The 15,030-nt window shown below is 48.5% G+C and overlaps 1 protein-coding gene across 2 annotated transcripts in view; it reads right to left on the bottom strand.

The window, feature by feature from the left end:
- The window catches only part of LOC115385295 (TRAF2 and NCK-interacting protein kinase-like), a 53,393-nt gene extending 50,048 nt beyond the window's left edge, over positions 1–3,345 (bottom strand). For both annotated transcript variants that reach the window (XM_030087276.1, XM_030087275.1), the window contains exon 1: positions 3,191–3,345. In XM_030087276.1, the coding sequence (XP_029943136.1) occupies positions 3,191–3,247 (57 nt within the window). In that variant the 5' untranslated portion in view covers positions 3,248–3,345. The remainder of the gene's footprint in view (positions 1–3,190) is intronic.
- Between the last annotated feature and the right edge of the window lie 11,685 nt (positions 3,346–15,030).

Below are 15,030 nucleotides of genomic sequence, written 5' to 3' on the forward strand. Positions count from 1 at the left end.
GGAAAAAATCAGCACAAATTGTTTTATTGGTTTTTGTTTTGTAGGTTAAAGTGTTTTATATATTGTCTCCTGAGTTCATGTTGCTGAAGTGAATTTGAATTTGTTATTTATTGATTTTGTTTAATTTGATTTTCCAGCAGCAAATGGAGCAATAAGTCTGTCAGAATGTTCACAGATTAAACCAGGATGTTATTATCTTTGGAATTTCAGGCAAATTGATGCCTTTAAAATCTTTTCTTTTACAGACTAATAAACAATGTTAAAGGTGCCTTAAGGAGTTTTCACGTTTTATGCGAGACAGCGCCCCCTGCAGGCCTTGGGTGTAATGCAGCTTAGTGAAAAACTCGTCCCTGTGGCTCCCGTGCACGGAAGAGGGGGACTCCGTCTTCGCTCGTTTAGCAGCGCTCAGTAAGATGTCAGTGTCTTCTCCCTGGTGGAGTCTGTGTGGAGCTGCAGTGCTAGAAGCCAGTCTGTTCTGACTTCCTGGAAGATCCTGCTCAGCTGTTGCTGCTAAGCGTCTGGCGGAGTAATGGCGGACAAAACGAAACCTAACCAGCCGGAGCGCGCATTACGTCATTCCTTTCAAATTCTCCCCAAAAAACTCTGGAGCCGGACCGGCACTGTGACTTTCAAGTGACAGTTTAGCCTGTTAGAGGTTCTGGTGATGAATCTGTCAGGGCTCATTGGACACAGCATTAAAATGTGGAACATATTTATGGTGGAAAATAAGTATTTTGAAGGTTGTAAAACTCCTTAATGCTCCTTTAATAAAGTCTCTCATAAGTTGAACTGTATCTCTTTCTTTTGTGTTTTCTTTAACGTTAACAAGGCTGTTCTGCAGAGGTGAACCTACAACAATTTTATAGACAAAAGCTATTATTTATAGTTGCGGCAGCGGGCGGGGGGGCGCGAATTGTTTTCTTCTTGCTCGGGGGGCAGTAACAGGAAAACATTGAGAACCACCGCTATAGAGCATCTTCCTCCTCTGGCGTCAGGCTATCGAGGCTACAGGCCGCCGAGCAGTGGTTCTCACCCGGTCTGGCTCCAGGACCCATCCTCACCATTCATGACCAGCCGCGACCCAAATCAAGGAAAAGTTCAACCTTCACTTACGTATTGGATGAAATGATGGAGTGGTTTGAAGTGGAGATAGTAGAACAGAACATCTCAGAATGCCAACACTAAATAAAAGCAGCTAACGGATGAACCAACATGACCAAAAACACCAAAATGACTTCAGGTGGTGACAGAGGGACAGACTCCCTTTAACGCTCGTTAGCTGCATTTTCATTCAATCCAAAATGCTTCACTTCAGCAGCATCAGCTGTCCATCCAGACTCAACATACACAGACATGAAATAGAAGTGTGAGCATGAGCAGCAGTCTCAAAAGGAACTCAAATCTGAAGCTCTCGCTGAGCGTATCACAGCTTCCTGCTGAAACCACCAGTCACTGATTCACAAAACAGTCACAGCATTTCAGTAACAATCATTTCAACAGGCTCAGCTGATAGGCACTACATATATTAACACAACTCAAATGAGGTAGTTTTCACAGAGGATCCTCCTCTCTGACCCCACACAGTCAACACTGCACCATGGGAATAAAATCTATTTCCTCAGTAGCAATTTTCATCCACAAACTCGTTATGAACAAAAAGTGCAGCTGAAAACGATTCAAGTGACCAAAGGAAGTTTTGTCCTGATGAGCTGATCAGCAGCGAAATACTGAAAACGCTGCTGTGAACTGAACCAGCGGCCATCTTTCACCGGAGGAGCAGCTGAGGCCCCGGACCGGCGTCTGGAGGAGCCGGCGGGACGGCGGGACGGCGGGACACGAGTTCAGAGTCCCCGTCTGGGAGGACAGAGCAGCTCGTCCAGCGTGTCTCTGAGCCAGAGGCTGACCTCCACGACCTTCTGCTTCACTGACGGTCACATGACCGCTGCACCAGCAGACTCTCTGCGTTGCTTAGCAACGCGACGCTTTCCACGTCAATTCCGAGGGGTGGTGTCCGTCCCTCCTCCTGCTCTGTCCCTGGTGGCTCTCTGCGGCGGCCTGGACTCGCTGTACCGAGCGTGGCGCCACCCGGCGTTCAGGAGTATGAATCACACTCAATTTTTCTCTTCACATTTTTGTCCCCAGGCAAAGGCCTGCAAACGGGTCTGCGACCCACATTTGGGTCCCGACCCACCAGTTGAGAAACACTGCTGTAGAGCATCTTCCTCCTCTATCAGTCTGTCCGTCACTCTGCACTCTCCCCTCCCACACACACACAGCCCTGTGCCCATGGTGTGTTTTCAGTAGAATTTCAGAGTATCGTCTCTGTCTCTTACACACACACACACACACACACACACACACACACACACACACACACACACACACACACCCTGCTCGGTGCATCAAGTCCAGACTTGATTGTTGCTCTGCAGGTACAGCTTAGTTGCGTAAGCAGCAGGCATCAGGACACACACACACACACACACACACGCACACACGCACACACGCACACACGATAGACTGCTGAATTAGGGGAAGTTTACACACCTATATGTTCCCTATCTGCTTCACGAGCACACACGCACACACACACACACACACACACACACACACACACACACACACATTCCTGCACTGGCTCCTGAACCGAACGGGCGCGCACGTGCACGCGCAGCCGCTGTCACCACATCACGAAATGGCGGAAGTCGCTCCTGTTGCTTTTATCGTCGCGATTATTCACGGTGTGGGAGCGCGTGCGTGTCCGAGCGCGTGCACCGGAGGCCTCTGCATCCTCTCCTTCGTGTGTGTGTGTGCGCGGAGATGGGCGCATGCAGCAGCCTCACATCTGCAGCCGCGGCGGCCTGCCTCTATTATGCCGCCTGGCGCGCGCGTGCTCGTGCGCGCGGCGCAGCGGCCTGGTTACATCACGTCCAGAATGTCCAGAAAAAAACAACATCAACAACAAATCAACAAACACGCAGCCGGAGCGCGCCACGAGACCTCATGTCCTCCATCACAGGCCGCGCGGTGCACGCGCACCGTCACCACAGGCGACATAGAGGCTGCGCCCGTGCACGCACACGCACGCCCCCCGCAGGTCGGATGAAGGCGCATAGAGAGACGCGGCGGACAGGTGTGCACACACCAACACACACACTCGCACTCGCGCGAACACACACGCGCACGTTACCCGGAGAGCAGACAGGTCGATCTCGTCCAGGCTGCGCGCGGGAGAGTCGCTCGCCATCCTGCCGTCCGCACAAAGCGCCGCCGCCCCCCCCCGCCCCGGAATCTAACACGGCTCCCGGTCCGCCGCTCCGCCGCTCCGCCGGTCCGCCGGTCCGCCCGCCGTCTGCAGGGAGCAGCGCGAGACAGAGGAGGACGCCGAGGAGGAGGAGCGGGGGGAGGAGCGGGGGGAGGAGCGGGGGCACGAGGAGGAGGAGGAGGAGGAGGAGGAGGAGGAGGAGGAGGAGGAGGAGTGCAGCAGCTCCAGGTGCTACATGTCTCCACCGGGGAGGCGATCAGGAGGGGGGGAGAGAGAGAGAGAGAGAGAGAGAGAGAGAGAGAGAGAGAGAGAGAGAGAGAGAGAGAGAGAGAGAGACTGTGAATGAGGCCTGTCCAGCACAGGGACCTGGTCCTGCATCTGTATATAAAAGTAATACCACTGTGATCACCTTACAGCCCCACTGCACTCTGGGACTTTCAGCATGTAGGAAGTACAAACAGACGATATGTTTCTGTTCTGCTTCATCTTCGTTCTTATTTTATACTGTTTTCCCTCCAGTGAAGTGTGTTAAACTGCTGTTATTGTGTTTTTTATCTAACACTTTGGCAATGTGAATGTGTGTTTGTCATGTCGATAAAGCTTCTTTCAATTGAATTGAATTGAGAGAGAGAGAGAGAGAGAGAGAGAGAGAGAGAGAGAGGAGGGGAGGATGCTGTCAGTCTTCCAGGGAGGGGCTTCAGCACAGAGACGCCCCCCAGTGTCACACAACAGCAACACACACCTCTATACAACAGCAACACACACCTCTTTACAACAGCAACACACACCTCTATACAACAGCAACACACACCTCTATACAACAGCAACACACACCTCTTTACAACAGCAACACACACCTCTATACAACAGCAACACACACCTCTATACAACAGCAACACACACCTCTATACAACAGCAACACACACCTCTTTACAACAGCAACACACACCTCTATACAACAGCAACACACACCTCTTTACAACAGCAACACACACCTCTATACAACAGTAACACACACCTCTATACAACAGTAACACACACCTCTTTACAACAGCAACACACACCTCTATACAACAGCAACACACACCTCTTTACAACAGCAACACACACCTCTATACAACAGCAACACACACCTCTTTACAACAGCAACACACACCTCTATACAACAGCAACACACACCTCTATACAACAGCAACACACACCTCTATACAACAGCAACACACACCTCTTACAACAGCAACACACACCTCTATACAACAGCAACACACACCTCTTTACAACAGCAACACACACCTCTATACAACAGCAACACACACCTCTATACAACAGCAACACACACCTCTTTACAACAGCAACACACACCTCTATACAACAGCAACACACACCTCTTTACAACAGCAACACACACCTCTATACAACAGTAACACACACCTCTATACAACAGTAACACACACCTCTTTACAACAGCAACACACACCTCTATACAACAGCAACACACACCTCTTTACAACAGCAACACACACCTCTATACAACAGCAACACACACCTCTTTACAACAGCAACACACACCTCTATACAACAGCAACACACACCTCTATACAACAGTAACACACACCTCTATACAACAGTAACACACACCTCTATACAACAGCAACACACACCTCTATACAACAGTAACACACACCTCTATACAACAGCAACACACACCTCTATACAACAGCAACACACACCTCTATACAACAGTAACACACACCTCTATACAACAGCAACACACACCTCTATACAATAGTAACACACACCTCTATACAACAGCAACACACACCTCTATACAACAGTAACACACACCTCTATACAACAGTAAAACACACCTCTATACAACAGCAACACACACCTCTATACAACAGTAACACACACCTCTATACAACAGTAACACACACCTCTATACAACAGTAACACACACCTCTATACAACAGTAACACACACCTCTATACAACAGTAACACACACCTCTATACAACAGTAACACACACCTCTATACAACAGTAAAACACACCTCTATACAACAGTAACACACACCTCTATACAACAGTAACACACACCTCTATACAACAGCAACACACACCTCTATACAACAGCAACACACACCTCTATACAACAGCAACACACACCTCTTTACAACAGTAACACACACCTCTATACAACAGCAACACACACCTCTATACAACAGCAACACACACCTCTATACAACAGTAACACACACCTCTATACAACAGCAACACACACCTCTATACAACAGCAACACACACCTGTATACAACAGCAACACACACCTCTATACAACAGCAACACACACCTCTATACAACAGTAACACACACCTCTATACAACAGCAACACACACCTCTATACAACAGCAACACACACCTCTATACAACAGCAACACACACCTCTTTACAACAGCAACACACACCTCTATACAACAGCAACACACACCTCTTTACAACAGCAACACACACCTCTATACAACAGTAACACACACCTCTATACAACAGTAACACACACCTCTTTACAACAGCAACACACACCTCTATACAACAGCAACACACACCTCTTTACAACAGCAACACACACCTCTATACAACAGCAACACACACCTCTTTACAACAGCAACACACACCTCTATACAACAGCAACACACACCTCTATACAACAGCAACACACACCTCTATACAACAGCAACACACACCTCTTTACAACAGCAACACACACCTCTTACAACAGCAACACACACCTCTATACAACAGCAACACACACCTCTTTACAACAGCAACACACACCTCTATACAACAGCAACACACACCTCTTTACAACAGCAACACACACCTCTATACAACAGTAACACACACCTCTATACAACAGTAACACACACCTCTTTACAACAGCAACACACACCTCTATACAACAGCAACACACACCTCTTTACAACAGCAACACACACCTCTATACAACAGCAACACACACCTCTATACAACAGTAACACACACCTCTATACAACAGCAACACACACCTCTATACAACAGCAACACACACCTCTATACAACAGTAACACACACCTCTATACAACAGCAACACACACCTCTATACAATAGTAACACACACCTCTATACAACAGCAACACACACCTCTATACAACAGTAACACACACCTCTATACAACAGTAAAACACACCTCTATACAACAGCAACACACACCTCTATACAACAGTAACACACACCTCTATACAACAGTAACACACACCTCTATACAACAGTAACACACACCTCTATACAACAGTAAAACACACCTCTATACAACAGTAACACACACCTCTATACAACAGTAACACACACCTCTATACAACAGTAAAACACACCTCTATACAACAGTAACACACACCTCTATACAACAGTAACACACACCTCTATACAACAGCAACACACACCTCTATACAACAGCAACACACACCTCTATACAACAGCAACACACACCTCTTTACAACAGTAACACACACCTCTATACAACAGCAACACACACCTCTATACAACAGCAACACACACCTCTATACAACAGTAACACACACCTCTATACAACAGCAACACACACCTCTATACAACAGCAACACACACCTGTATACAACAGCAACACACACCTCTATACAACAGCAACACACACCTCTATACAACAGTAACACACACCTCTATACAACAGTAACACACACCTCTATACAACAGCAACACACACCTCTATACAACAGCAACACACACCTCTATACAACAGCAACACACACCTCTTTACAACAGCAACACACACCTCTATACAACAGCAACACACACCTCTTTACAACAGCAACACACACCTCTATACAACAGCAACACACACCTCTTTACAACAGCAACACACACCTCTTTACAACAGCAACACACACCTCTATACAACAGCAACACACACCTCTTTACAACAGCAACACACACCTCTATACAACAGCAACACACACCTCTATACAACAGCAACACACACCTCTATACAACAGCAACACACACCTCTATACAACAGCAACACACACCTCTATACAACAGTAACACACACCTCTATACAACAGTAACACACACCTCTTTACAACAGCAACACACACCTCTATACAACAGCAACACACACCTCTTTACAACAGCAACACACACCTCTATACAACAGCAACACACACCTCTTTACAACAGCAACACACACCTCTATACAACAGCAACACACACCTCTATACAACAGTAACACACACCTCTATACAACAGCAACACACACCTCTATACAACAGCAACACACACCTCTTTACAACAGTAACACACACCTCTATACAACAGCAACACACACCTCTATACAATAGTAACACACACCTCTATACAACAGCAACACACACCTCTATACAACAGTAACACACACCTCTATACAACAGTAAAACACACCTCTATACAACAGCAACACACACCTCTATACAACAGTAACACACACCTCTATACAACAGTAACACACACCTCTATACAACAGCAACACACACCTCTATACAACAGCAACACACACCTCTTTACAACAGCAACACACACCTCTATACAACAGCAACACACACCTCTTTACAACAGTAACACACACCTCTATACAACAGCAACACACACCTCTATACAACAGCAACACACACCTCTATACAACAGTAACACACACCTCTATACAACAGCAACACACACCTGTATACAACAGCAACACACACCTGTATACAACAGCAACACACACCTCTATACAACAGCAACACACACCTCTATACAACAGTAACACACACCTCTATACAACAGTAACACACACCTCTATACAACAGCAACACACACCTCTATACAACAGCAACACACACCTCTATACAACAGCAACACACACCTCTTTACAACAGCAACACACACCTCTATACAACAGCAACACACACCTCTTTACAACAGCAACACACACCTCTATACAACAGCAACACACACCTCTTTACAACAGCAACACACACCTCTATACAACAGCAACACACACCTCTTTACAACAGCAACACACACCTCTATACAACAGCAACACACACCTCTATACAACAGTAACACACACCTCTATACAACAGCAACACACACCTCTATACAACAGCAACACACACCTCTATACAATAGTAACACACACCTCTATACAACAGCAACACACACCTCTATACAACAGTAAAACACACCTCTATACAACAGCAACACACACCTCTATACAACAGTAACACACACCTCTATACAACAGTAACACACACCTCTATACAACAGTAACACACACCTCTATACAACAGTAAAACACACCTCTATACAACAGTAAAACACACCTCTATACAACAGCAACACACACCTCTATACAACAGTAACACACACCTCTATACAACAGTAACACACACCTCTATACAACAGTAAAACACACCTCTATACAACAGCAACACACACCTCTATACAACAGTAACACACACCTCTATACAACAGCAACACACACCTCTATACAACAGTAACACACACCTCTTTACAACAGCAACACACACCTCTATACAACAGTAACACACACCTCTATACAACAGTAACACACACCTCTATACAACAGTAACACACACCTCTATACAACAGTAACACACACCTCTATACAACAGTAACACACACCTCTATACAACAGTAACACACACCTCTATACAACAGTAACACACACCTCTATACAAGGGCGTCAGTTTGTTTTGAAAAGTGGGGGGGGACAACTAGCTACTGGCAAAGAGTGACTTTGGAGCTGTGTGTGTGCACGTGTGTGAGCGTGCGTGTGTGCGCGCACATATAAAAAGCCTGATATGTTCACTCACCACAGCTGAGGACTCGCTTTAAAGAAAGGCGCACCGTGGTTCTTCTTCTGGACAAACTTTTCAAGGACTTTCATTCATTTTGATTTCCGATTGTTAGCTTTAGCTTTAGCTTTAGCTTTAGCTTTAGCTTTAGCAGCGCCGAACTGTCACGTCTCCCTGTCAGTCTCTAATCAGGACCCGCCCACATCAGCAGCAGCCAATCAATAATAGATAAAAATTGCTGGGTCTCATTGAACGCAGCACAGATATTTCAGATGGTCTTAAAGAAATTATAACATTTTACCTGCAGTCCTGTATGTTGACTCCTGGTGGCGCTGTGCTCCACCTGCCTCTAATGACCAGTCACCACTGCTTTGAGTCGTGCTTGAGAATGTGACTTTAACTGACTTTGTTTTGGTATGGCTGCTGAGAATTATTTCACATTGTAGGCAATTGCCATGTTTTGAAAAAAAAGCCTCTGGCCTGAAACTTTAACCCAACTATGTTGAACTTCCTGTTGAAATCAGCTCCATGTCAGATACATCAGCTACCTGTCAACAGGATTTACAGCTCAGAGAGAACACAGAAACAAACCCCTGAACTCTATCATCACTAATAGGAACGAGGTTAAAGCATTTCCAGAATGAAAGACTAAACCTCGGCTCACTGGAGGACAGCTGGAGCTACATCAGACCACAGGCTGTTACCACAACATGTTATATCTGTGACTGGATGAATTTTGACTTCAAGCCTCACCATCCATCCCACTCAAATAGAACATTTTACTCAGAGTAAATGGAAAATTTACAAAAACAATCAGGCAGCCACAGCAGAAACACAATGATCAGTCTGATGACTCTTTGTCAACTTTGCCACAAAAACCTGGTGAATCAGCAGAAGATGAACAACATGAAGCCTCATTGTCTGACCTTTGTTTTTGAGAGGTTGGAAACATTTATTATCATTATTATTAGCTTTAATTATTGGAGCAAAGCTCTGACGTGACCTCTTCCTCTCCTGCTCTCTGGTGTTTCATGGAAGGTTTGACTCTGCTGTGCTGCGTTCACTGCCTCCTGTTTCCTTCTCTCAGTAATACAATCTGAGGAAAGATCTGATCACAAATCAACATGTCAGAAAGAAAAAAGCAGCCGACATCAGAGGAGACAGTCTGTTAATCCACAGAATCTCCATCAGACGTCCTCAGATAGCTTTAGACTGATGAAGCGAATGAACCAACTCCACACACACTGACATGTCTTCGTCCTGGTAAAGACGCTCCAGAACCATTAAAGAAATATATCAAAATACTAACTGAACCATCGACACAAGAACAAACACTACTGAACATCCAGGGTGTGTCAGACAGAGAACCATCAGTCTCAGGAGGGTTTTCCAGGATTTTATTTGTCCAGGAGCAGAGATCAACAGAAACAAACACAGAGCTGCAGAGCAGGTGACTGAAGAGGAGACGTCTGAAAAAGAAAGAATAAAACCACAGTTAGTGAGGTGATCTCCCAGGTTACTGATTACTAGTTACAACGGAAGTGCAGTGTGTATTTATCTGATCAGGAGACCCTGGTGCTGGAGGTCCCAGTGGAGACCCTGGTCAGACCCTGGTGCTGGTGGTCCCAGTGGAGACCCTGGTCAGACCCTGGTGCTGGAGGTCCCAGTGGAGACCCTGGTCAGACCCTGGTTCTTGCTGGAGGTCCCAGTGGAGACCCTGGTCAGACCCTGGTGCTGGTGGTCCCAGTGGAGACCCTGGTCAGACCCTGGTTCTTGCTGGAGGTCCCAGTGGAGACCCTGGTCAGACCCTGGTGCTGGTGGTCCCAGTGGAGACCCTGGTCAGACCCTGGTTCTTGCTGGAGGTCCCAGTGGAGACCCTGGTCAGACCCTGGTCCGGCTCTAGCTGGTGGTCCCAGTGGAGACCCTGGTCAGACCCTGGTTCTTGCTGGAGGTCCCAGTGGAGACCCTGGTCAGACCCTGGTGCTGGAGGTCCCAGTGGAGACCCTGGTCAGACCCTGGTCCGGCTCTAGCTGGTGGTCCAGTGTTCTCTTGTGAAGCAGAGAGACGCCTCAGGCTCTGCGGCGTCTGAAGACGAGGCTCTGCTCCAGGATGTCCCAGGAGAGGCTCAGCAGTGTGGCTGTCTGCCATGTCCACAGAGACCAGCTGGGAGGACGGACAAGGAGGACAGATGTCATGTCTTCATTAGTGCTTCAGAACGGCAGGACGATGGTTTTGGGCATTTTTAAAAATGCAGATGTTACCTTGTAGCCTAGAACTCTGGACCTGTAGGACCTCCAGTCCTCACAGCTGCTGTCCTGTTGGGGACAAAGGACAGTGTCTGAGTCTGTTCAGCTCTGTTTTCTATGTTCAGTGTTAAATGTCCAGCGAGCTGTGAACCAAGGGGCAGGCATCTCTAAATATTAAAAAAAAAGTCTTCACTACAGTGTGCACATTTAAACCTATCTTAAAATAACTTGTTTCCTTCATTAATTAAAGATCTTGGATGCATTCTTCTTCATTACAGTTCAATATAAAAATATAAAACTCATCCCTATTCACATCTTTCAATAAAACTCGCATTTCTTTTTAATCAAAAGCAGCAGGTCCGACAGGGACGATCAGTATGTTCCTGATGATGAAGTTTAGCTGAGGTTCTATCAGAATGAGGCCAAACAGTCTCAAAATGTTGCTGTTAGCATGTTGACAGTAAAGTTCTTCAGGACATTTCCACTTTTCAAAACCAACTACCGCCTCTTGTTTCTAACCTGGATAATCACAGCGTTAAACTAGCAACCAAGTCTTCAAACTCACCACAGGAGCTGCAGGAGACAGAGCTGCTCTGGGTGGAGCTTCCACTGGACAGACACATTTACAGCAGCAGCACTTTTCTTTTAATCATCTGAGTCTCTGCTGCCACCGGATGGTGCGTTCAGGAGCGTCGGAATGTTCTAAACTACTGAAAATAACCGGGGTTACAATGGCTGCACGTGAAGGATTTGTGTGAGGTGGAGAAAAAAAAAATACCCCTGGCAAAAAGTGGGGGGGGCACGTCCCCCCGCCCCCCCCCCCTAAACTGACGCCTATGCCTCTATACAACAGAAACACACACCTCTGTGTCGTGTTTCTTTAGTCTTCCCTCCAGTCTGCCAGGAAGTGGTGGATGAGTTGGAGCTCTCATTGTGTTGTTGGTGTGTTGTGTGTTGTTGGTGTGTGTTGTTGGTGTGTGTGTTCACACAGCCACAGTGGTGAAAACACAACTTTTGAAAGCGCTCCGGTGCCGATTGAGCGGCAGCAGGACGACTCCGTCAGCAGTGAGGGACGGGCCGGGAGCAGAGAGCTCTTCCTCTGTGTGTGTGTGTGTGTGTGTGTGTGTGTGTGTGTGTGTGTGTGTGTGTGTGTGTGTGTGTGTGTGTGTGGAGGTGTCTCCACCCAGGTGTGTTGCCCCAGCAGGCTGCGATCAGCAGACTGAGGTAATGAGGAGGCCACACCTGAGTCACAGTCCTGTCTGGGCAGGCACACACACACACACACACACACACACACACACACACACACACACACACACACACACACACACACACACACACACACACACACAGAGTCTCCGCTCCATCAGAGCTGCGCCCCCTGCTGGCTGAATGACACCTGGCTGCAGTACTCCTCCTGTCCGCTGGGGGCAGCACTGAGGAGGAGGAGTCTGCTCTTCACTGCTCCTGAGGCGCAGGAGCGACTCGAGAAAAAAACATTTCCTTCTGTTCTCTCTGGTTCTGCAGCTCAGTCTGTGAACATCCAGCCCACCGCAGAACGTTCTCCAGTCTCCAGACAGACGGACACCCGCCACAGTTTGTGTCAGAAAGACTCTCCAATCATGTTATCCAGAACTGCACAGAACATAGAAGAAGTGCCTCTGCTGTGTGGAACAACGTGCTGCCCCCTGGTGGAGGGAGGACATTCTGTCTGCCTCCACCTCTTCGGGTCGATCGACGGTTCTCTGATGTTCTCCGTCTGGCCCAGCAGCTCTGCGACCTTCCCAGATGTTCTCTCCAGGCCAACCTGTCCAGAACATGGTGGGTGCTGTGTGTCCACAGGTCCCGCGTCACCGTGAGCTGCTGGGTTCTCCAGGGTTCTCCGCCTGTTCTTCCACACGTTTGTTTTGTTCATCAGACCCAGACGTGAACAAACAGTGGCTCCAATCATCCACCGCATCAACTACAGTCGACTGGAACCAGCTGAAGAACGGTGAACTGCGACAGCTCGCCCAACAACTGTAGCTCCTGCCTGACTCTACGACTGTAGCTCCTGCCTGACTCTACCACTGTAGCTCCTGCCTGACTCGACGACTGCAGCTCCTGCCTGACCTGACGACTGTAGCTCCTGCCTGACTCCACGACTGTAGCTCCTGCCTGACTCTACAACGGTAGCTCCTGCCTGACCTGACGACTGTAGCTCCTGCCTGACCTTACGACTGTAGCCTCTGCCTGACTGTAGCTCCTGCCTGACCTGACGGCTGTAGCCTCTGCCTGACTGTAGCTCCTGCCTGACCTGACGACTGTAGCTCCTGCCTGACTCTACGACTGTAGCTCCTGCCTGACCTGACGACTGTAGCTCCTGCCTGACCTGACGACTGTAGCTCCTGCCTGACTCTACCACTGTAGCTCCTGCCTGACTTGACGACTGTAGCTCCTGCCTGACCCGACGACTGTAGCTCCGGCCTGACCTGACGACTGTAGCTCCTGCCTGACTCTACGACTGTAGCTCCTGCCTGACCTGACGACTGTAGCTCCTGCCTGACTCTACCACTGTAGCTCCTGCCTGACTTGACGACTGTAGCTCCTGCCTGACCTGACGACTGTAGCTCCTGCCTGACTCTACGACTGTAGCTCCTGCCTGACCTGACGACTGTAGCTCCTGCCTGACCTGACGACTGTAGCCTCTGCCTGACTGTAGCTCCTGCCTGACTTGACGACTGTAGCTCCTGCCTGACCTGACGACTGTAGCTCCTGCCTGACGACTGTAGCTCCTGCCTGACTCTGTGACTGTAGCTCCTGCCTGACTTGACGACTGCAGCTGCTGCCTGACCTGACGACTGTAGCTCCTGCCTGACCTGACGACTGTAGCTCCTGCCTGACTCCACGACTGTAGCTCCTGCCTGACTCTACAACGGTAGCTCCTGCCTGACCTGACGACTGTAGCTCCTGCCTGACCTGACGACTGTAGCCTCTGCCTGACTGTAGCTCCTGCCTGACCTGACAACTGTAGCTCCTGCCTGACCTGACGACTGTAGCTCCTGCCTGACTCTACGACTGTAGCTCCTGCCTGACCTGACGACTGTAGCTCCTGCCTGACTCTACCACTGTAGCTCCTGCCTGACTTGACGACTGTAGCTCCTGCCTGACCCGACAACTGTAGCTCCGGCCTGACCTGACGACTGTTGCTCCTGGCTGACTCTACGACTGTAGCCTCTGCCTAACTGTAGCTCCTGCCTGACTTGACGACTGTAGCTCCTGCCTGACCTGACGACTGTAGCTCCTGCCTGACTCTACGACTGTAGCTCCTGCCTGACCTGACGACTGTAGCTCCTGCCTGACTCTACGACTGTAGCCTCTGCCTGACTGTAGCTCCTGCCTGACTTGACGACTGTAGCTCCTGCCTGACCTGACGACTGTAGCTCCTGCCTGACGACTGTAGCTCCTGCCTGACTCTGTGACTGTAGCTCCTGCCTGACTTGACGACTGCAGCTGCTGCCTGACCTGACGACTGTAGCTCCTGCCTGAGGACTGTAGCTCTTGCATGACTCTGTGACTGTAGCTCCTGCCTGACTCTTCGACTGCAGCTCCTGCCTGACCTGACGGCTGTAGCCT

The sequence above is a fragment of the Salarias fasciatus genome, unplaced genomic scaffold (assembly GCF_902148845.1).
Source record: "Salarias fasciatus unplaced genomic scaffold, fSalaFa1.1, whole genome shotgun sequence".
Classification (NCBI taxonomy): domain Eukaryota; kingdom Metazoa; phylum Chordata; class Actinopteri; order Blenniiformes; family Blenniidae; genus Salarias; species Salarias fasciatus.